This window comes from Ciconia boyciana, chromosome 5 (genome assembly GCF_034638445.1).
Source record: "Ciconia boyciana chromosome 5, ASM3463844v1, whole genome shotgun sequence".
Lineage (NCBI taxonomy): Eukaryota > Metazoa > Chordata > Aves > Ciconiiformes > Ciconiidae > Ciconia > Ciconia boyciana.
Window position 1 is genome coordinate 19,176,531 of NC_132938.1, and position 23,004 is coordinate 19,199,534.

At 34.7% G+C, this 23,004-nt stretch overlaps 1 protein-coding gene across 6 annotated transcripts in view; it reads left to right on the top strand.

Annotated features, from left to right (window-relative positions):
- SLIT2 (slit guidance ligand 2) overlaps positions 1 to 23,004 on the top strand; it is a 269,110-nt gene that overhangs the window by 188,288 nt on the left and 57,818 nt on the right. For 5 of the 6 annotated variants that reach the window (XM_072861841.1, XM_072861843.1, XM_072861845.1 and 2 more), the window contains exons 10-17: positions 6,197 to 6,268; positions 6,910 to 6,981; positions 7,535 to 7,606; positions 9,520 to 9,663; positions 9,800 to 9,963; positions 10,713 to 10,736; positions 14,209 to 14,359; positions 20,114 to 20,188. In XM_072861841.1, the coding sequence (XP_072717942.1) occupies positions 6,197 to 6,268; positions 6,910 to 6,981; positions 7,535 to 7,606; positions 9,520 to 9,663; positions 9,800 to 9,963; positions 10,713 to 10,736; positions 14,209 to 14,359; positions 20,114 to 20,188 (774 nt within the window). The remainder of the gene's footprint in view (positions 1 to 6,196; positions 6,269 to 6,909; positions 6,982 to 7,534; positions 7,607 to 9,519; positions 9,664 to 9,799; positions 9,964 to 10,712; positions 10,737 to 14,208; positions 14,360 to 20,113; positions 20,189 to 23,004) is intronic. The other variant, XM_072861842.1, reaches the window with a different exon arrangement.

Sequence of the window (23,004 nt, forward strand, 5' to 3'; positions counted from 1 at the left end):
ATGGCTCTTCACTACTGATAACTTTTCCTCAGCAATAATATAAGTGAAGTTGCTCTAAAAGAAACTACAGATACTGACTTTTAACTATTTTGTGTTTCATCAGCAATGAAGTGCTTTCTTTGTTATTTACATTTTGCTAAATATATGGTCCAGTAAGCAGCAAACACTTGTGAAAAGTGTTCTCAGTTTAAAAACTTCATTTAGATTTTTGTGGCAAATTTATGGCATAAGTCCATGTATTGTTTAACAGGTTGTAAGGACTCCTGCCACACTGTCGGTCTAGCACGACGACAGGATTCTCAAGCTAGTGGTGTTTCTGCTCAATGAGAACAGGTTGACAAGTCACTGCTTGTGATGAGCCAAGAGTGTAGCAGGATTACATCTAATTTTTGTGAACTTAATATAGTTACTCTGAACAGCTCAAGTAGTTTTTGTACTATAACAACTCTCATCAAAAATAGGCTAATTAGAGAGGCTTTAACTTGACTCTAAGTGACTCAGGCTAATTGCACTGGAGCCGCACTTTGACAGATGCCAAAGTACTGAGCAAATAATTCTTTAAGAAGTGGTGCACTTTGCCTACAACCTGAATCTGTAACAATTAAGGAATGTAAAGGCTATCATCATTAATGGTGCTGTAGGGTTCCGAGCATGAGATGGCCCTTTCTGTGATGAAAAATTAAACAAATGCAGGTTTGGAACTTGCTTTTGAGTAAATGCAATGAATTGTTTAATAGCTTTAGAATGACAATTCTTTTTACTTTTTTGATGTAATGCAGACTAAGGAGTCGTCTGTCATTTACAATCAATCCCCTGAGGAAATATTTGATAGAACAATTAGACTGGATGTTAACAGTTTTGCAAGCTTTAGGGCAACATTAACAGTGATTCTTTATATGCAAATATTTAGGGAACTGTCAACCAGATTTATTAATACATGGAATTAGAGCCTGAAATTCTAAAGTGCAAGTAATATAGTCATTCAAAATACATCTTTTGTTTTGTTAGACATGGATGATATCACAGATTTCAACAGAATTCTTTTGCTTCTAAAGTTAGAAGCGACATTTAGTGGATATAAGCGCTCTGGAGGTGCAGTTGTTGAGAAAGAAAAAAAGGTACTTTGTTTAATAGCCTCAAGGATTCCTGTAGCAAAGGGAGACCATTACTATTTCCTTATTTTAAAAACAAACAAAAAACCCTCAGAACCTGGCAGGTGTTGCATATGATGAGAGATGTGTTGGCTGTGTATTGCAGTTCTTTAGATTCAGGAGCTGCACTGAATCCCATCACTGAAATCTATTTTCTGTTTTCTGACAGCTGTTTTTGCCATTTACTTTAAAAGCAGATGGGGAAAATGCAAAGAAGAGCTGTCAATTTTATTACCATGCATAATCAGCATCTGTGCAATACATCAGACTCATTGCACAGCTTACACTTTCTTCTCTGTAGTAAAAATTCTTTTGGGATTTCTTGACAAGCTTCTTGCAGACTTTTTGTAAATGAGTAGATGCTGGAATTAAAAGTATAGATTAATTAACTGCTAAAGCCACTATTGTATTGACCGAATTTACTTAATCAAGATGCTATGTTCTGATTATTTAATTATAAAATAAATAGCTATTTTGCTCCTCCATATTCAAATTTGTGTTTTCCTAAGGAAGATGTTTTGTTTTATTTTATTTTATTGTTATGAAATACTTTTTTTTAAGATATATCGCTGACCCCTTAACATGCATTTAGGTGCAGCACATCTCTGTGCAGTATTTTTTACCTTTCTCTACTGAGCAGGCTTAGTATATTGTACCCCATCTGCATGATTTAAAATAAAGATGATTCTGTAGAGAACAGGGTGTTCTTCATTCCCAGTCTGCCCTCTTTCATGGTGCAAAAGTCTTTCATAGAAATGACTTTTTATAGTGGGAAAATAAGCTAGTTTAAAAGTGTCAGTATAAATAAGCATGTTGTCTGTCTCTGTAAGTGCGGAAGTAGTAATCAGTAATGGTGTGCTGCAGGCTTATAGTAGAGAACAGCATCCTCCTGGAAAGTGTCAAGTGATTTACATGTCACAGGGCTCTCTGGAGACCAGGTGGGAAGAATCCGTCTACTGGCTGGGGACCTACTTTGATTTGATTTGATTAGGTTGGAAGTCACAACTGCAGAAGCACCTTTGTTTCTTAGAATAGTAGGTGGTTGTACGTTACAGTATCTGCAGTGATAAGCAGGGGGGAAAGATTTAGAAAAAGAATTGTTCACAGTACATTTCCTAGATAGAAGAGATTAGGGAATAGTCTTCAAAAAAGGTTTCAACCAGTTTGGCAGTGTCAGAAGACAGTAAAACACTTATGTATTGATGCAGGACTTCTTTGAAGTGAAACAGTAAAAGGAGCAGGAGGCTTAATACTAAGAGCATTAATTAGCGTTTGTGTAGTGATGGGCAGAGTACTTCTTATACATGAGGCAGTGCAAGCTTTGATGAAGCATGTACTTAACTGTCTTCCTCCATTATCTTGTCTTATTAAATATGCTACTAAAATTGACTGTGGCTTTTGAAAAAGAAACCGCCAAGGCACTGTTTATGATACATAGATGATCATTTATAAAAAAGAATGACTTCTGGGATGACTTTGAAAGGAGATGTTGTGCACAAAATTTAATACAAGTTCCATGGAAAAATACTGATAATAGCTTTTTGTTCTTCTGTAATATAATGGTACTTCTGGCCATGTCATTTGCGAGCACTAAATAGATGATTTTTCAGTAATAGATAACTACAACCCATCCTATTCCAGAATTTAAAATGTTTCATTTAATATGAGGAATTAATATAAAGGAGTTTTTAATTACTATGGGTTTTATCAGTAGAATGCAAATTTCCTTTAGATATTAGTCTATCTGTGCTTTGTGACCCTGGAATATATCTAATTAGATTTTCTCTGGAATAGTGGATGCAAATTTGCACTCTGAAATTCAGTTGATTCTAGGAAGATAAAGCAGAAGATCAGAGGATAATAAAGCTTGAAAATGTGAATTTGATTTACTTTCTTTGCAGACAAAGTGGGGTGTAAAAGATTTTTTGTCTGTATTTATATAATCTTATTTTTCCTTTCTTATACTAATCTAATTTTCTAAAATGTGATGTGTTTTAGCACGTACACTTTGGTGTGAGTTAAGAAAAGACATACGTAGGTGATCCTACTATAACAAATCCTTTATCCAGAAGAGCTTGTAAATTTATCCCAGCACTGCACAGTCTGTCTATTAGACCATAAATTTCTCACTAAAAGGAAATGTTAGGTAAAGCTGACATGAAGTTCATTTTACATATCCACCAGTGAATTGGTAGTTCGCTCTATTAGAACTGCTAGAAAATTAGCTTTCAGAAATGTACTGTAGTAGGACTTCTTCAGGTTGTGGACCCATATAATTTGTAGACAAATTGGACAACCATAAATTAAATCTGCTATTCCATCTTCTCATAAAAAATGGCATACATGTATCCTGTAAGGTAGTTCAGTTTATAGAACTAATGTATTTTTAAATTAAAAGAGTAAACTGGAAAATACTTTGTGTCTTAATTTAACGCTAGACCTTGACTTTCTCGAGTTACATGCCATATCATGTCTAGTTAAGAGCATTATATGTTTAAAGATAGGTTGAACATAGACTGGAGCCCCTCCAGCACTAGGTTACAAATCTCTGCATCATGGGCTAATAAGCAGCATTTATAAATGAGGCTTGTGACAGCCTCATGTGGGAGCATTGCCACTGTCTTTCCCATATACACAGAGGCATTTTTCCCCAGTGTGTCTCTCTCCAGCAATTCAAGTCCTCCTCTGTAATATGGCCTAGTCCTTCCCTGTCCTTTTTACCCCCCCTCCCCTTTCCAGTCCTCTGCATATGCCCTACGTGTTTCCCTGTGCAAGATATTCTTTGGCTGGTTTTCAAAGCTACACATCTGATAAATGTCTGGTCAGGCTATCCCTGGTGGTTAGGCAGTTGTTTGCTGCCAAATAGAGTGTGTAACAGGAATGGATGGATGGCTGCCATTCCCTTCATGGCTGGGTTAATTTGGTTTCTCAACTTGTTCCCATTGCTAAAATAAGGAAAATTTTAGAAATATATTATCTGAAGGTTTTACCTCTCTTTGACCTAGCCAGCTGAGTAGAAAACTACCTAGATGATAAGCATGCATAATCTTTATTTTCTGGGGAAACTAAGCTAAAAACATAGTCTAAGAACAGAAAATACTTGGGTTTGGTCTAACTTGGTGTTGACCTTTAACTTAAGCAAGTTTTTACTTATTCAGATGTTTGCCTTCTGCATCTACTCAAGTGTACTGGAGAAGAGTGACTTTGTTCCTTTATAGCCTACTCAGTACTCCTGATCTGATGCAAAATGTGTTTCATGGGTCTGAAAGTCTCAGCCAAGGCGAAGAAAGCATATGAAAGAATATCGTGTTTATGGAAAAAGTTAACAGTCTTGTGCCATGGGATTCCCTGCAGTGTTTAAAATATACCTGAAAACTGTAGCAAGGTGGCAACATTTTCCAAGTTAAGGACTTTTTTAAAACATGAACCCTGTCTAAAACAGCTCTGATGAAGTGAGATTTTCTGTACGTTAGGAAGATTTTTTGAGGCTTTTTTTTTTCCTTGGCTTCTTTATAAGCCATTCAAGAACAAACTCTGCTAAGGTAAAGCATGGTCAGACTTAAGAGATTTTGAGTATTAAATGTATAAATAGAGCCATCTGAACAAAACTTCACAAGGTTTGAAATCTTTCTTCAGTTCAGCTATACTGTGATCTCTGGAGAAACTTTACAAAAAGGACAATTGTAAGAATAGTTTCTTGGAAAGGCTTACTCAAAATGAATATATGAGCTTATTAGTTACACTGCACACACAGAGACTGTTATGTCTCTATCAGAGCAAAAGTGAAACAGAAGAGAGTCAATAGGACAAGGGTAAAAGGAAAAAAATAGGCTAATATTCCTGCATCTAGATTTAAAAAGGCTTTTTGACCTTAAATTCTGAGTCAATGTCCGAGTAATTTAAAATAATGCAGTAAATTCTACAGAATTTTGATTCCTTATATGAAGTAGATTTTTGACATTGTCTTAATGTACGTAGATCATAGAGTTGATACTTGTGCATGAAAGAGGGAAATAGAAAGCTTATTAGATAAGCATGGTATGTAGTTTGAATAATACTGCCTTTTCCTGTTGTACTTTTTAGTACAAATAGTTTCATTCCTTATGTCTACATATAGAAATTTTTGCACTGCCATAACCATGAAATACTGTGGTGTGTGAAGAAGTAGCTTCTATTTTAAATGTGCTTATTGCTGAATCTGTTTTGAGTTGTTGGCAAGTGGGCCACAGGTCTGTATCAGCATAGATTTCCCATATGCAAAGCTCTGGAAGTTCAAAAAATTCTTGGAAAACTGTTTCCATCAGCAAATTCACACTTTGCAGTATGGCAAGTTTCAGTCACAGTCACTATACATACAAAGCAAACGTGGCCAGTAACATAAACTACAATTTTAGGTTAAAATACTTGTTTAAAGAAATTAGAAGTGTGACTGTGCAATCCTAGTATTATATCTTAAAGAAAATGTGTTACGTACTGTATCTAAAGAAATCATGTGTGCATGTGTAAAAATATGGCATTTGCCTTACTGCAGGTAGCAACATATGTTATTTGTTCTGTAGGAACATTCCTCTCCCCTTTCCTATGGTTTGCATGTTTCAATGATTAACTCGCAGAAGTCTTTAGACATGTCTAAATAAAACTTACTATAAAAATCTCTGTATGTGAATAATACATTGGGAGTCAATTAACACTAACTCAAGTTTGAATTTTTTAATGACAATTCTAGCTTAAATTTTAAAAAATCTTGTGTGCTCTGAAAATAAGTTTTCAAAATAAAAGATCAAAAAAGAAAATAAGAATCAAAATTGGGGTTTCATTTACAACATTACACTCTAAGTTAAAAGGTTTGGTTTTACAGAAGAAAACTGATATTTTGTAATGAAAACTGAAATGAATTGATCTTGTTTCTCAAGATAAAAATTATACTGAAAAAGAAAGCAAAAGCAGCCTTCTTTGCTAAAGTTTATCCCTTCTAGTTTGCTATGGCTTTAGATTGCTGTTTGGCTTAGGTTTTGTATTTTTATGTTGTTGCTATTCTTTTGCAGACGGTTAGAACAAAATTCAATCAAGGTCATACCTCCTGGAGCTTTCTCACCATATAAAAAACTTCGAAGAATGTACGTACCCAATAATTTAGATTTAATTTTTAATTTTCTTATATATACACACATATACATATATATCTATATATAAAAATAAAAAGTCAAGGTCATACGGAGGAACTGCAGTCAATGTGTGAGCAATTAAGAAAGTTTGACTGCTGGAAGATTAACTGATATGGCAGCCTGATTATTAAGACCATATAGTATCTTTGTCACATTAGTAATAATTGTTTTTACCAAGTATTGAAATTATTTAATATGGTTCTGCATAGAAGCAATATGTTACTGTAGCGAACACTCTATAAAAAAATAAATCAATGGGGACAAGCCACTGTTATTTTGGAATATCTTTGAGGCTGTATAGTCCTGTGGCTATAGCAAACAGACTTCTTTATAAAATGTACTTAAGCAATTAGGAAAAGTAAATCTTTTTGTCATTTTTTTTCAAGCATTTGAAAGGTCTATTTTTAACTATGCATTTTGTTCCAGTGTATTGGCAATTTTAGTGGTTTTATATTAAAATTCTTTGGCAGTGTCTCACATAAATATTTTTATTTCTCTCTCCCTTCCCTGCCTAATTCTAATTACATATTATGTTAATGTTTGCTATTTTGAAAATAGCTTGAATTAATTGAATCAAATTTCATTTATTTCAGTGACCTGAGCAATAACCAGATCTCTGAAGCAGCTCCAGATGCTTTCCAGGGCTTACGTTCACTCAATTCACTGTAGGTATCTGTTTGACCTGTAAAAACAGAAGCAAATTTCTCATGTTCTTATAGTGAAATTATTTTGGATTTTTGGCTCCCTGCAGAATTTTCATACAAATTAAATCAATTCTGAAAGCTGTAAAAATAATTTCAGAATGTTAGAGTGATAATTGGATGTTTTATCACAGCTGGACACTAAAAATGTATGTTTTTTTATAGATATGTTCATAGCAAAGAGTTGAACAAAATCAAACATTTCTTTTATTCCCCAGTTAGTTGCTCTTACAAACAGCAAATCCACTTACCAAGGTCCCCTGGTAAGTCTGTAAACAGTGAGGTGCTGATTCTGCTGAGTGTTCTTTGGGCAACACACCTTTTGGGAAAATGTGTGATCCTGCTACCTCACAGGACCACAAGGTAGCAAGCAGCAATATACTCTTGCAAGTAGCAAGTTGTTGCTGTTTAAATTCCCGTCAGGAAAATGGAAATTTCTTTATTTTTAAAGTCAAAATCACATAATATATGCCTTTACTAATGGCGGCTTTTTTTGCTTTATTATTTCCTGGTACAGTGTCCTCTATGGCAATAAAATTACAGAACTTCCAAAGGGCCTATTTGAAGGACTCTTTTCTCTGCAATTGCTGTGAGTATTTTTTTAATATTTATTCTATTTTGGGATAACTCGGAAGGGTAAACATGATGAGAGATTTATGCCTGGAGAAGAACTGGCAGGAAATCCCATATGTGAGATCAGAGTATTACAAAACCAAATTATGTTAAAGCCAAAGGATTCAAGACTGTTGTAGGCCAGCTTGCCATTCATCCATAAATTTGATCATATCTCAGTTAATATCTCAGCCTAAAATGATTAAAATTAAACTGTTCTCTTGTGTGGAATTTATGAGGATAAAACACATAAGATATGATACTGTCTTTCCCTGTAAACAGCAAATAATATGTATAAAATTGTGTGGGAACTATAGAAAGAATATTTGTATGTTTTATACAGAGAAAATATGTAGTGGAAATGCTATGTAATTGTATTTCTCGTTGTACCCGTGGAAGAACAGAGTTGCAGTACAGTTTCATTGATGACTTTTAATGTTTTCTGACACTCTTCTTTGTACAATCCTTTGACTTTGTGAACTCCAGCTGCTATTTCATTTAACACTTCGGAAGTTTCCATGTGTAATTTTATAAACCATTTCTATTTAGATTTCATACTGGGAGTAAAGAACAATGTCATGGTGATATGTTTATCAAATATTGTCAATATTTAGCAGAAGAGGCTGTGCACTAGTTGTACTGTGTAAAAGAAATTTGTGAAATAGGCTGTAAAACAATGGTGGTGGTTTCGGAAGAAATTGTCCCAGAACAACTGACTTGTTGATTTAAAGCTTCTTCTTAAAGAATTTAAAACTTCTTCCCACTTGATGAGAAGTATTTAAAGTCCAGACTTCATAGTGTAGTGATGGGCAAAATGTCTGTTATTAACAACTCATTGAAGATGGCAAAACAGTAAGTAAATACAAAGAAAATGCAAGTTCTAGCACCACCTAGAGGTTTACAATTTGATTTATTTTAGTCACAAGCTAGTATAGTAGGGGGTGGGGTATGCATTCCTGTTTTTCTTTAAAGAGATTTTAGTTATAAAACATATTTCAGATTTGGTTAAAAAAAAAAAGGAAGAGACATCTCTGAACTTCTGTTTATTCTGTATTAAAAAAATGTCCATAGCTTGATATACTTTGCATAGACAATACATTTCAGTCTAAGTAAATTTCTACACGTGCAGTGAAACTTTTTATCAGAGCATTGGTTCATTGGTTTTCAAATTCACCATTCCATTTCATTTCTGGCTGGAGATGGGGAAAAATAAAAAATATTTGGTTATAAAAATGCATCTAGTTGAATGATATTTTTCCTTTTTTTTCTCTTCGAAAGCATGAAAGAGTTGGTTTAGACTGGCTTGTTTGTTTTAACTTTAGAAGTCTGGGAGGTACAGGGAAGAAAAGGTTCCCTTTGAAGATGGAGAGGAAAAAGGATCCAAGACAGATTTGGATATATTCCATGCCACTGGTTTTTACTACAACTCTGTTAATGCGGCAGCATGCTGATTAGTAACATGTAATTAAAAGTGCCACTGCACATCTCTTCCAGCTAATGAACACAGTGTTCAGTTCCTTTTTTGTTTGTTTATTTATTTGGCAAAAGGAACTAGTTTTCCTTGCAGATACTTGATTTTTTAAGCTTGTTTCTTTGCACAGACAAATACCACACACACACGTTCTACCAGCACATACAAGAAATATGATTTTAGCTGAATAAACCCACACATTTCAACTCCAAGGTGTAAATATTTAGGAATAATTTCAGATCACCTAAATAAGATATTTCAATTCACTGAAATGCGTTATGTCACTGTCAATTAATATTTGTTACTACATCTCTTGTTCTGGTTACAAATGTGCACAAAGAATTATCTGTGGAAAACGCTGAAGCTGCAGCAACACTGAGCGAATTCTTTCAATTTTATAATTGTCTTCCATTAAACAGATTATTGAATGCCAACAAGATCAATTGCCTGCGAGTTGATGCTTTTCAAGATCTGCACAACTTGAATCTTCTTTCTTTGTATGATAACAAGCTTCAGACCATTGCAAAAGGCACCTTCTCACCCCTACGTGCAATTCAGACCTTGTATGTATGCTCTTGTTTATGGTTGTCTTTAGTATGACTTCATATTCTACAATGTACTAAAAATATCAGGAACTGCTAAATAATCGAGACCAAAGGGAAATAATGTGTGAAATTATCATTTTTTTCTTCATGAAAGGCATTTGGCTCAGAACCCGTTTATCTGTGACTGCCATCTGAAGTGGCTGGCTGATTATCTTCATACAAACCCCATTGAGACCAGTGGTGCCCGTTGCACCAGCCCCCGCCGTCTGGCAAACAAAAGGATCGGCCAGATCAAAAGCAAGAAATTCCGCTGCTCAGGTAATTTTTTTAGTTCAGCTGCTCTTTCTCTTTTATTGGCAAAAACAGTGGTTATAGAAGTTCTAATGAAGGCAGCTGGCTCTCTGTGGAATTATTAAACATTGCAGAATATTTTTTAGTTCTTTGACTGAAGGGGGGGAAATCACGGAAGTCATAGGCTATTGGATCACGGAACATTACTATAGTTAACACATTTGGCACTATTTCTGAGTAGCATTAAATCTAACAAAAGAAATGCAATATATAATACTTCAGAATGAAATGCTAAAGTTATTCACTACAAGTATCACCAACATAAATCATTTTGGAAAATTTCCACAAGGCTCTGGAGTATGTGAAAGATCTAAAAATTTCTAGCTAAATATGGAAACATGACATATTCATTTTATACAGGGAGCTTACCTCATACTGAAATTTACTGTTTTCTTTTTCTAATCTTATTCCATTTCCTACTTACATTTCTCTAAATCCTAACTTTTGTCATATGGTATCCAGCTGTTCCAGGTGCATTTCACATTCTACAATTTATTCAGTCTCAAGTGCAAATACCAGATGAGAACTGTTTGTTATCCATGTTCCGGATACATTTATGACTATTCACACTTTGTTGTTTATCAGCTCTCGTTCTGAATACACGTTTTTTCACTTAATTATCTGTAGTTAACTGTAGTCCATACTTAATCTAATAAAACTCATTCTTTGCTTGCTGACATTCAGGTGCATCTTCTATTTTTTTTCTCTTTATTTAGCTAAAGAACAGTATTTCATTCCAGGTAGGTTTGGCTCTGCAGTAAGATTAACTAACTGCAGATACTCTCTCCCTTTCCCCCAAAAAGCAAAGTCTGTTATAGCTTTTAGGAAACTGATGCATGTGTATTAACATTAGCCAATACTTGTAGCTAGACATAGTTTTCCTTTGTAGATTACTAGTAGCTCTGTTTTCTGAATATAAGAGCTTAGCATGCAGCTCCATTTACTTTTTTTTGTCTCACAAATTTGCACATAACCTACCAAAATTATACCTCTACTTAAATTATTTAGAAGGTTGCACCTGCTAGTTCATATTTCAATCGACAACTTTACTTACCTTGTACGTTGCCTTTCTGCCACTACTGTTTTTAAAATGTAGCTCCTGAGCTGCTTTTAAACACAGGAAACCATGCTACCATCAAAGAGCTAGTACAACTTTAAAAAAAATAAATGTTTTACAAATGAACATTTTCTTGCCTTGCTTTCATGCGCTACACTGGCTGCAGCTACTGCTTGCTCACCCTCCTTGTGTTTACGAAATCACAGTGGAATGCTTGGAAAAGAAAGCTGATATTCTTCATTAAAGGCGTTTTGTGGTCACACGCATACAATGAATCAGAAATGCTTTCCATTAAAGAAAATAGGACTTTAGAGTTGGGGTGAAACAGCAATTTACACACCACTTTAAGCTACAATAAGTCTATGATATTTTTACAAAAGATTTACTGATGTTGGCCCTAGCTCTTTGAAATGTGTTTCTTTTTTTATTTTACCTTGCTTGTCAGGTGTGTGCACTGATTTCTTAATAGAAAAAAACCAATGATGCACTTGCATTATGCTCCTAACAGATGATAAATGATTGATTGGCAAAACAAACAAGGGAATAATGAATCTATTGATGAATTACAGTATGCGATGTGCAAGCAGGGTTTTCTACCATAGTTTAATATCTAGAAAAATATCTACAATAATTGATTATGACACCAGTGCACTTATTCTTTCAAGTACTACAGGTATATTGTCATTCTGCAGTGATCTTAGTCTTTGTCTTTTAAGCTGGTATCTTTAACAGCTCTTCTCCTAATGCTGTGTGATGTATCACTTAAATTTGCAGTAATCATGTGAAGTTCTTCATGCCCTCATACTAACACATTGGTTTGAATATGAAGAAAAGACAAAATGAAATACAAAATAAGGCAGCAATTTGTCAGCATTGGCAGCCGCGAAAATGTGTTTTAAAGCAGCATAAAACAGAGGGGGATTCAATTTCTCAAACCTGTAGGACTACTCAATTCCTTAATGAGTAGAACAGCTGTATTCCTGCCACAGAGTGACTTCTACTCAACCTTGCCAGCACAACTTTTGTCTCTGAGTTAGAAGTGTTTTCTTGCCAGCAAATGTCTTCACAGCCTGTTTATAATATGGCCACACATGCAGTTTAGGTTTGTTTACATACCCTTTAAAAAATGCTATTCCTGAAAAAAAAAGAAGAAAAAGAATTTAATTAATCAAAAAGTGCTACAGACTTGCTTCTTGAAATACAGCTTCTGTGCTTTCTCTTTCAATCAGGTTATCAGGGAGGTGCTGCATAAAATTATTTTAGTTGTTGAAGACCTTGTCCCTGAAGATTTTAGTTGTTTACTTTAAACTGCTAACAGTAATTTATTCCGGATGCAAGAGGAAAAAAAATGTAGCCTTGCTTATTAGGTATTTAAAAGTGCTAAAAACACTTCTTTACAGTTCAGTAAATACTGTAAAAATGTTAGCATTTCTTTAAAAACTTAAATATTTTTTATATTTATTTTAAATATGTCATCAGGAGATCTTGCCCTGCAGACACTAGGAAGTCTTAGTAGAATTTCATTATAGTCATTTGGAAGACTAAAGGTTATACAAGTATTAAATCATTAATTTGAAAAAATACCGTTTGTCTGCTAGCTCATAGAAATATTCCATGTAGTTCTATCATATGTGTTACTTAGACATTTGCAAACGCTAGATAACAAAATACGTGGTGACTGTTGTTTTTTTTTTTTTTCCTCCCCTGAGGAATCTGTTTCTCTTATATTTCTTTGGTTTATTAAGGTTTTAAGTGGCATAGCGTGTTCAAGGGAGCAACTTTTAAAGAATACATTCAAAATAGTGAATAATAATGCATGGGAGGTATTATCATCCTATATGAAATAAGTAATTAACCCCAATCTTTTCTTCATTTTTTTAATGCCACTTAAAATGAATTATTCTTTCTCTCTGCTGAAGACAGTAACCCTTAGCAACATCTTCTAATCAAACTAAAGTTGAGTAGAAAACATGAGAGCTTAGTTCATGTTTTTGTCTTAATTGGGATTACTCTGTCTTTCTTTCCTTCTTGGCTATCTTTACTTTTGCAGGAGTTCACCATTTTGGCTGTAAGTAAAGTTCAGTGTCTGAGCTTAATCACAATGTACCTCCCAGCCCTGATGCACCTTCTACTAGTCTCAGTCTTTTCACCTTTGTCCAAGAAGAACCCACAGGTCCTTTCAGCTTCTCTTTGTTTTCTTTGTCACCCACCCTCAGTTCCTTACTGGATGTTTTCTCCTGATATGTTTAGGATGTTTTCTTTGACTGACTCTGGGAAATGGTGGAGGAAACTTTCAATGTGGTTCATTTTTTTTGTACTTTTTATTTAATCTGTGACAGTAATACTGTTACTGTGGCACTGGACATTCAGTAATAAGAATGCCATGTCATGTAAGCAAGTATTAAACTTCAAATGCTTCTGTAACTTATACCTACTCCTTCCTCTTTTCCCTTGCTCTTATCCTTGGCCTAATGGATGCAGTTTTGATAATGTAGCGAGATTTTCTGTTGTGCTTGATCTAACCATGTGGTTGTGAGGTATGAGTAAAACATGGTTCTGTCAAGCACCATGGAACGTCACGCAGCTTTCTACAGCATGGCAAGCTGCTGAGGCTTAAGTCAGGATCACACATTTTTTAAATTAAAGCTGAAAACAGGGCTTTCAATCTTATGTGTTTGAGATGATGTGGAGTATCAGGACTATAAAAAAAAAAATTAACGGAGGTTAATGAAGTCCAGTCAAGAATACAAATTTGTAACAAGAGAAAGAGAAAAGGTGGCATTCAGGATCTATTTATTCTTGATAGAGAGAAAATAAATTCTAAAAGAATCAGTGGCATTTGTGTGATTAGCTATAAACAAGGCTAGATTGGCTGACAACATAATCAGCAGAAAGTACAGCTGTGAAAAGCTCAAGTTAACGTTATCCTGTTACGTGAAGTTGGTCACAGTTTCTTTTTCCAGCATATCTTAAGCCCCTATATTTAACCCTCTCTTGAAGCCCTTGTGTCTGTTCAGTATCACAAAGTTTATCATACATTTCCCAAGTTGCCCACCCGTTATCTGCATTGCAGACATCTTTTCAACCTTCTCACAAGAAGCAAATCTTATACTTTATTGACTCAGTATCTGTATTTTGACTTGACTCTTCCACAGGCACTGAAGATTACAGATCCAAATTAAGTGGAGACTGCTTTGCAGATTTGGCTTGCCCTGAGAAATGTCGCTGTGAAGGGACCACAGTGGACTGCTCCAATCAGAAACTCAACAAAATTCCTGATCACATCCCCCAGTACACAGCAGAATTGTAAGTTGAATCCATAATAAAGCATTATTTGCTTATGGAAAAACTAACTAAAATTTTCAAATATAAAACCACGGCTTTACTTTTTTGAACAACAAAAATGAAAGGTAACCTCTGTGGTGCACTTCAAAGGACTAGATATTAATAAAAATTATTTATGCATCATTTCAGTACCATGTAGCCTTAAAAACTTATGATAAATAAATAAGGTAACTATTCTATGTTTCTAGTTCTCCAGTACATGAGCTACCCCCTTGGATTTTTTTGAAAGGTAGTGGGGTTTATTTTGCTTTTTATTTTAACTACAAGAGCAAGTAGAACATCCCATAACCAGGGGTCTGTCTTAAAAAGTGCTACCTAGGTGTTTAATAAAACAGAGCTGATTCTTCTTATGCAAAGCACACGTTATGTGTGTCAGGGAGGAGACCAGAGGAAGATAAAGCAGACAAACAAGACAGAGTTGGGTTAAGAAGATGAGATAAGAATATAATGAACAGAGATGAGCGGAAAAGACATCACAGATTATTACTTGCTTAATAAGTGCCATATGGGAATGATTTGTAGGCATTGCAACTGAAGTGGTCTTCAAGGAGGGATTGAAAGAGAAAATTAAGACAGCTTTACAAGGTTTTCCCATGCCCAAAGCATAGTATGAAAGGGAATGCAGAGATGCTTGAAGGGTCAGCAGAAAGGCAGGAGATGAAAGTGGCCATCACTGGCAGAGCAAAGGTGGGAGGAAATAGCTGTTTTTCCTAGGAGATTCAGTGTAAAGAAGAAGGAATAATGTTGAGGGGCAAAAGAGAGGGACATTGATTTGATGTAGTAAAGTGGGGACAGAGATGTGGAGACAGGAGTACTGTGATCAAGTTGTGACCCACAGGAGTGAGATGAGCAACAGCATGGCACATTTCTTAGAAGATAATCAGTCTGCAGCTGGCATCAAAGCAACAGTACAGCGGTGAATGTATGAAATAATGGCACTGTAGTTAAGGATTTTGAATATCTGGACAGGAAAAGGAATTTGAAACTGAAATATTGTGTAAATAGAGATGGAGATTTTTGTCTGTCTTTATGCTGGGAGAAGGAGTTGAACTTAGTGATGTTCTAATTACAAATCTGAATGGTAATTCTAGTTGTGCCCAGAATGATGGCAAATGCAATTGAAAAAGTGGTATATGTGGGAAAAGCAAAGCTCAGCTTTTGGCCATCTTCATTTTAGATTTTAGTGTGGAGGAAGGTCCACAAGAAGGCAGAAAATACTCATCAAATGTATATAATGTTATGCTATAGTATTTTGAGATAAAATTACTTGAAGAATAAAAATTGATGGAATGGGTAACAGGTTAAAGTGTAGGAGGAGGTCATAAAGTAATGGTTGTAAGAATCATAGTTACTGAACCAAGAGATAAGAAATAGAGTTGTTGAAGTGACAAGCTTGCATTGTCTTGATTCTTAGCAGGATTCATGTTTAATTCTCTCTGCTCTGAAGAAATAATAATCTTAATTTAGTATTTTAATTATTATTTTTCACATTCATTTATTTACATGTGGCAGATAAACTAAGTGCTTTTTTTCTATAATTATGATTCATACATATTAAATTCAGAAGAAACAATTAAATCATCAAGCCTCATCTGCTGTGTATCCTAAACTCTCAAATTTCAGTCAACAAAAAAATTGTGTTTGACTAAAATATAATTCATGTTTGGTTACAGCACTTCTTTCAGAAAACATCCAGTCTGGTTTGAAGGTATCAGTGGATTAAAAATCTACCATTTCCCTGAGAGTTACAGAAGTTAATAATTTCCCTTCACTTCCGTTAAAGTCTTTTAAAATGGGAACTTTTACTTCCAGATGGAATACGCCTCTCTTCAGTTTCCATCATTGCTTCTTTTATATTTTTTTGCTGCTAAAGAGCCCTTTTCTATCCAGCACTTTATCTGAGTAAGATGGTCTTAAACTGTAACAAAGTCACTATTCAACCTTCTTCTCGATAAGCTGTACAGATTGTTCTTCAAGCCTTTTGATGTAATAAAAATTTCAACAGCCTTGCAAGTATTCTCAAGGGGATAGAGGAATTATTTCTGCATTTTTTACTTCCTCTAAAAATCCAATTGCTCTATGTAACTATACTCTTCTGGTATTTGCCTCACCGATGCAAAAGTTACAGCTCTTTCTCTTGTTTCCTCCTGTTATTCCTGGTCTTTGATGCACTGCCTTTGTTGCTCCTCTTGGGACTTCCCAATCTAGTTCTAGGGCCACTCTATGATTTCCAGTTCACAACGTTTACTGGAATATATGAGAAGAGCAGCTAATTAGCCTTTCTTTTTTTTTACCCACCAAATTTGAGATAAAGATACTTGTTAGAGTCAAATGACATTGATGCTTCTATAACGATGATGAGGAAGGCTAGATTATTTTCTGCAGGGTGTTGTTTGGACCTGAGACTCAGCTTGGAAACAAAGATCAAAAGTGAGGAAAAGAGTATCGATTGTGAAGATTGCATCAGTACTATCACATCAAAAAACCCATTTATTTAGAGTAGTTATTTTTAAAAAAATCTGAAAATAATAATACAGTTCAAGACAGATACTTAATTGTAAAAGGTGAAAAAAATTATAAATGAGCCAAGTGCTGTTCTGTTTCTGTTTTGTCGCTTGCTCACAGTCTTCCAGAAAACCAGTGAAAGATCTGTCTAATCTGCCATTGAAGTATTTGAGATAAAGTACAAGCCTGTAAATGTACCTCAGAAATAAAATATTTTTCAGGTGGCATTCTAATATGTAGGAAAATTCAGGAAGCATTTAATAAATCACTCAAACCAGAGTCCCCAGGAGGAACACTAAATAAAAACAATTTCAGTCTCATGTGTTCAATTTTTGTAATGATTTTACAATAGCTGATATAATACCAGAACCTAACAAGATAGTTTTCCAAAGCATGAATGTCACTGCAGTACATAGCCTTCCAGGAAGGTTCAGCTATTGTACCAAAATATGCAAATATCTTACCCATTGTGTTAATAGAACAGGAAAAAGCATCAAATAAAACAGAGAAAGAGAATATTTAGACATCATCATCAAATGCTTCTTTTTTTACTTTTTTGTTTTGAGAATGACACTTCAGTACTTTTCTTTGAATAAACCAGATACAAGGATTTTTAAGGTCCTTTTCATGATCCAGTGATTGACAGGTACCAACTATCATTATTGTCTTTACCAGTAAAGAGCACTGGGCTCAAAAAATAATGATATTAAGATCCAGAAGGAAGATACCACCACATTTGTTAATTTTTCAGTCATCTGTAATAATTTTGATTCCTCTGTGTGTGGTATCACTTACCATGGTAATAGAATGAAAACATCTTGCACAAGTATGTAAGAGTTCCAGATCTAAAGCCAGCAATCTCCAGACATAGAAATGCCATGTGATCCATGTGGTCATTGCTCTGACCACAAACCCATAATTTGTAACTCTTGATGTCCCTTTATTTGTGGATCTACCCTCAGTGATGATGCCTGATTTGTGATATCACCATATACACAGTTAGAGAGAAGATACAATTTGTGCTACAGTTTTAACCAGATATCACCATATACACAGTTAGAGAGAAGATAAGATTTGTGCTACAGTTTTAACCAGACACAATACAGTGATTCAACCCATGCTTCTTTTCCATCATAGAGAAGTATGGAGAAACTTCTCAAACACTGAAAATCTTCAAAGCACATGAAAAATTCGTAAAATTGTTCTGTAATATTGATAGTAGAGTAAGACTAGTTTAAATAAAATAAAAATTCAAACTCTACATATGACATTAGGTAGGACTAATTAGCACCACAAATACAAGATTGAGGAATAACCAGCAAGTAGTTCAAGAGAAAAGGCTATGGTGGTGTTATCATACATATTAAAGATGAAGGAGTGCCATTGGGCACTGCTACAAATTTCATTTGGGGATATATGTACAGGAGTGTAGTATGTAAGTTATATGAAATAATTGTTTTACTGTACATTACAATAGTAAAATATCAGCTGGAATACTGTGTCAAGGACTTCGCTTTTCAAGATGGATGGATCACTTGGAAAAAATTTCAAGAACAAGAATCATCTAGAAAATAAGACTTCCAAGGAAAAACTGAAAAGATTGAATGCATTTGTGTGAAGGAAACTTGAGGGAGAGACAAAGTAAATTATTTTTAGTATGTAAAAGGTTGTTGCGAAGCAGAAAGGATCAAATTGTTTGTCTTTTTCAATGGGGTTAAAAACGTTTGCAGTAGAACACAGCAAGGAAGAATTATTAGAATAAATAAATGTTTTCACAAACAAGTCGTTCTACTACATGATATAGCACTTGAAAAGTATTTGAAAATCTCAGCATTTATAGAACGCTTGGTGCTTCTGTTGTTGACAGACAGAGAGAAAAAGGGTGTTTCAATGATGATGTAACTTTGTTAATTGACACTGTGAAAAAATTCATTTCATATGGTCCCATTAAAAATCACATTAAGTCATCCAGCTGATTTTCAGAGGTGGTAGCATCTTTTGAAATTCATGTTCCTTGTACTTCAGTGTGCTATACAAATGTTCCATGTATATCTAAAAAACTCTTCCTGTCTTCTCTCAGTTTGGTTCCATGCTGAAACTATTGTACAGCCATACCTTCAGATTTACAACCTTAATTTCCCTTCTGGCTATCATTGAGAATGAGCAGGAAGGAAGGATGAATGAGCAGCTTTCTTTTATTTTCTAGGGGGTTTTTTAATCTTGTCTTGCAATAAGGCAATTCTGAAAAACATTCTGGGTTTAGAATTATGCTGAATTTCATTTCACAGTGATCTTGTCAGTCAGCTCTTTTCCTTCCTATTTAAGATCTCTAAAGAAAAGCTGGACAGACCCCCTTCCTTAATATGATGACTCCATTAAAACATATAAAGAATCTAAGACTCATAATTTCCGTTTTCTTTTCAAGAGAGGAAATAGGGAATACTGGGTCAGTGCAAATATTTTTTGAAATATAGATGGTCCCCTAACCTAGCAGCTGCTAAAGGTATACTATGCTGGAACAGCCTTGATACCTGGGCAGGAAAGATCTGTATCCAGCTAGTATTTGTTGCTCGTTGTATACCTTCTTGTAGTGTTACAAAGCAGCATTTAATGCTTCCTTATGCAATTTATGTGCATTAGGTGTAGTGGTCTGAAGATAAACTATGGTCAGAGAAGTGTTTTTAAATTCTTGGGAAGACCTGTGCAGTGTGTTTCAGTCCCTATTCAAAAGCATTGAGAATAAAGTAATTATTTCATTCTTGTAAATAGTGTTCTGTGAGCACCTCCAGATGTCTGGCAGACCCCACCTGATATCCTTTAAAGAACAGTAAACTAATCTTCAGTGGTTTATATGTACTTCTTAAAGATTTTTATTTATAAGTTGCCATGGAATCCTTCCTTAGTTACATTTTTGTTTTTCTTCCCTTAAAAGAAAAATTAAAAACATATTCATATATTTCTCTGCAGTTTTACTTGTATGATATTTTGTGATCTGGTTTTGATTCTGTATGTCTTATGTATGCCTAAGTGTAACTAATGAGAACATTCATTCACAGGAATTACCAGAATTAGAAATGTCAGTATATACAGAATTGTTCTTCAGCTACCAGTTGAATACCAGCTATTCAGTGAAACCAGTCTAAAAAGCTTACTTAGTGTGGATCATTCTGTACCAATACTTCTTTCTGAAGTTGATGTCATTTCTTGTAGGCGACTAAATAACAATGAATTTTCAGTCCTGGAAGCTACTGGAATCTTTAAGAAACTTCCTCAGCTGCGTAAAATGTAAGTGCAACTTCAGTGACCTTGTCTATTCAGATAGAATGTTAGATAGGTGTTTCTTCACCTTTCTTAGTTCTTATCTATAAAAGATTCAGTATATTCTAATAAAAAATCAAGAATGGCTTTAAATTAATCACTGAGGTAGATCAGAGTTGGCAGCTCTTCTCTATGGGACTAGGCACTGCCAGGAACAACTTCTCATGGTGTATAGCTCCGGCACCTTCACTGCTGTGTCTAGCCAGTTGGTCTGTTATGCAGCCACAGCAGGGAGCTCAGTATAAGCTGCTCAAAAAAGGTTCCAGTAATCTTTTGTAACTTCCTGTACTACTCCCTAACCAGGCAATTTTGCCTCTTTCAGCACATTCAAGACAGGCCTTTGATTCTCTGCTTTATTAAACTGTCATTAGATGAGGGGAATATCAAAATTAAATGACTGAAAAAAAATGGCTTGATAGCTCATCCATGTAAGTCCATGTTCACAGTCCATGTTCTAAGAGGAGTTTATAATCTCACCAGTTGCAGTTGTTACTAAAAATAAATCTATGAAAAGCTTTTCTTTCGCTTATGTAAAAGACATATTTGAGGGTAGGTCATGTAGTTAGACTTAGTGACTCTGTGCTCAATCTTTTCAGGATTAATTCCAAACATAAATAGTAAGTGAAGAAAAATGCAAGTAAAAATAGATCAGATTAATGGAAATGATGCACTGCTTTTTGAATGTAGTCACCAAGTTATTACTATTTGTAAAAGATCAGTCTAAATTACTAGTGACCAAAATCTCAAGGGGAGCAATTATTACTTAAACTATTATTAGCCTTATCCAGATCCTTGCTGGCAGCTGTCATGATCACAATTAGGTACATACTTATTACTGATGTTTTTAGTTAGTAGACAACGATTAAAAAAACCAACAAAACCAAAAACAACTTTGCTTTTGACCTATCCACTTGAGTACACCGTGCCACTTCAGATTGGGCTGAGATACTTAAAAAAATAATGTCTGGCACATCAGTGCTCTGGTGTTATACAGTAGATACACAGTTTTTTTCATTCCTCAAGGATCTCAGATTAGCGCTTTTTACAGGGACAGAGTGCCTTTAAAATAAATAGAATACTTGATATGGCATACATACACAAGCACACACATGCATGCACACACATATATCAGTTCTTCATATTTAAGAAAAATTGGGAAAAGGGAATATACTGTCAGTAATTACATATTTTCAGGCTGTAAAGGTAGCTTACTAAACATTTCATGTCATCTAAAGGTAGTTTGCTGCTTTTTAGTTGAGGAGGTGTTCGAGACGAAAGAAAGAAAAGGAAGAATATTAATCAGTCTTAGTGTAGCTGTCTGCTGGAACTCCCAAGAGCTTTGAAATCTGGATAACTGAGGAAGAACAAAATTGAGAAAATTTTAATGAAAAGTTAACATTTTTAATAATACTTCTCTGTAACTTCCTAATATAGTTATCAGTTGTTATAACATTCTTCAATTTAGAGAATAATAGTGACTGGTTAAGCATGACTGGAAAGCAGTGAGGTAGTGATGTTACAGAGATACCAATACAAGTGAATTCTGTATTTTTGTGGAGCTCATATTTCATCTGGAGGTTCAAATAGGTGCAAAGGTCTTTCTGCACAAATGACATTGAAAAATTGGGGCCTAAATGTTTAATTGATTTGATGGTTCATCAGTAATAAAGCATGTGTATGCAGTGCATCATTGATTAGCTATGCAACATTAATCCTTAAAATATCCCTGTGAAGTGGGTGAAGTAGTATCCATGTTACACCAGGAGCAAATAAGATTTTAGGGAAACTAAGGGCTTGTCATGGATAAGCCAGCTGAGACAAGAAATAATGAGTTTCTTGCTTCCGGTCTTGTGCAGCACCTTACAGGAGACTGAACAGCTCCACTCTGAAACTAAATGAAAGAGATGATTGTATCCTTCATCACAGGCAAGGTGTACGTTAAATTACAGCTAGGCTAGAGATGAGTAGTCAGTACTCAAGATTAAGCCACAACTCCTTGTTTTCCGTGTCTTAGATAATGGCACCATTTTGTTCTGGCAAGTGTATGAATTTTTGTTCTGACAAATAGTATCTTTCTTGATTTGAACAATTAAAATGCTGTTCTAGAAGTTGCACCAAATAATGTTTGATTTTCTTCCCAACACCATTAATTCCATCAAATAAAAAGTTTTTAGCTTCATGTTACGTTGTCTCAGAGCATTTTTAAGAGCTTTTTAAAAATCACTAGTGTATTATAACAGTGTTTAGTGTGTAGATACATACTTCTGTAATATGTATAAGTAGTTAAATGAAACAAACAAAACAAAAGGAGGCAAGAATAACATGAAAAATCTTAAAGAAAATGTGTGTTGTTGAGTGTGTATGTTTTTGTATATAGTACAGATACTACCCATTTGGGATGTAATTTCCATATTTCAACTAAAAACCATAAACACTAAATATTTTGGCAGTATTTTAGGTCATTTTCCCACATTTTGATCTGCTTTGCATGCGAATTGCAGATAAATGAACCATCGTGCTTATAAAAGGTCCTTTTTAACTAATGTCATAAATGATTAACATTTCATTTACTGTTTACATTCACACATTCCATTTACATATGTTGCTGTTTATACTGGTTTTTTATATTTGTGTCTACCAAGATGATATAAAGAAATCAGAGTGGTTAGTTGTGCTGGTACTCATACAGTATCATTTTGTTATTAATTCATCTAATAATGCTATACGGACTGGAGACATGAAAAAAATACACAGTCACTGACAACATTCAAAATTATGAAAAG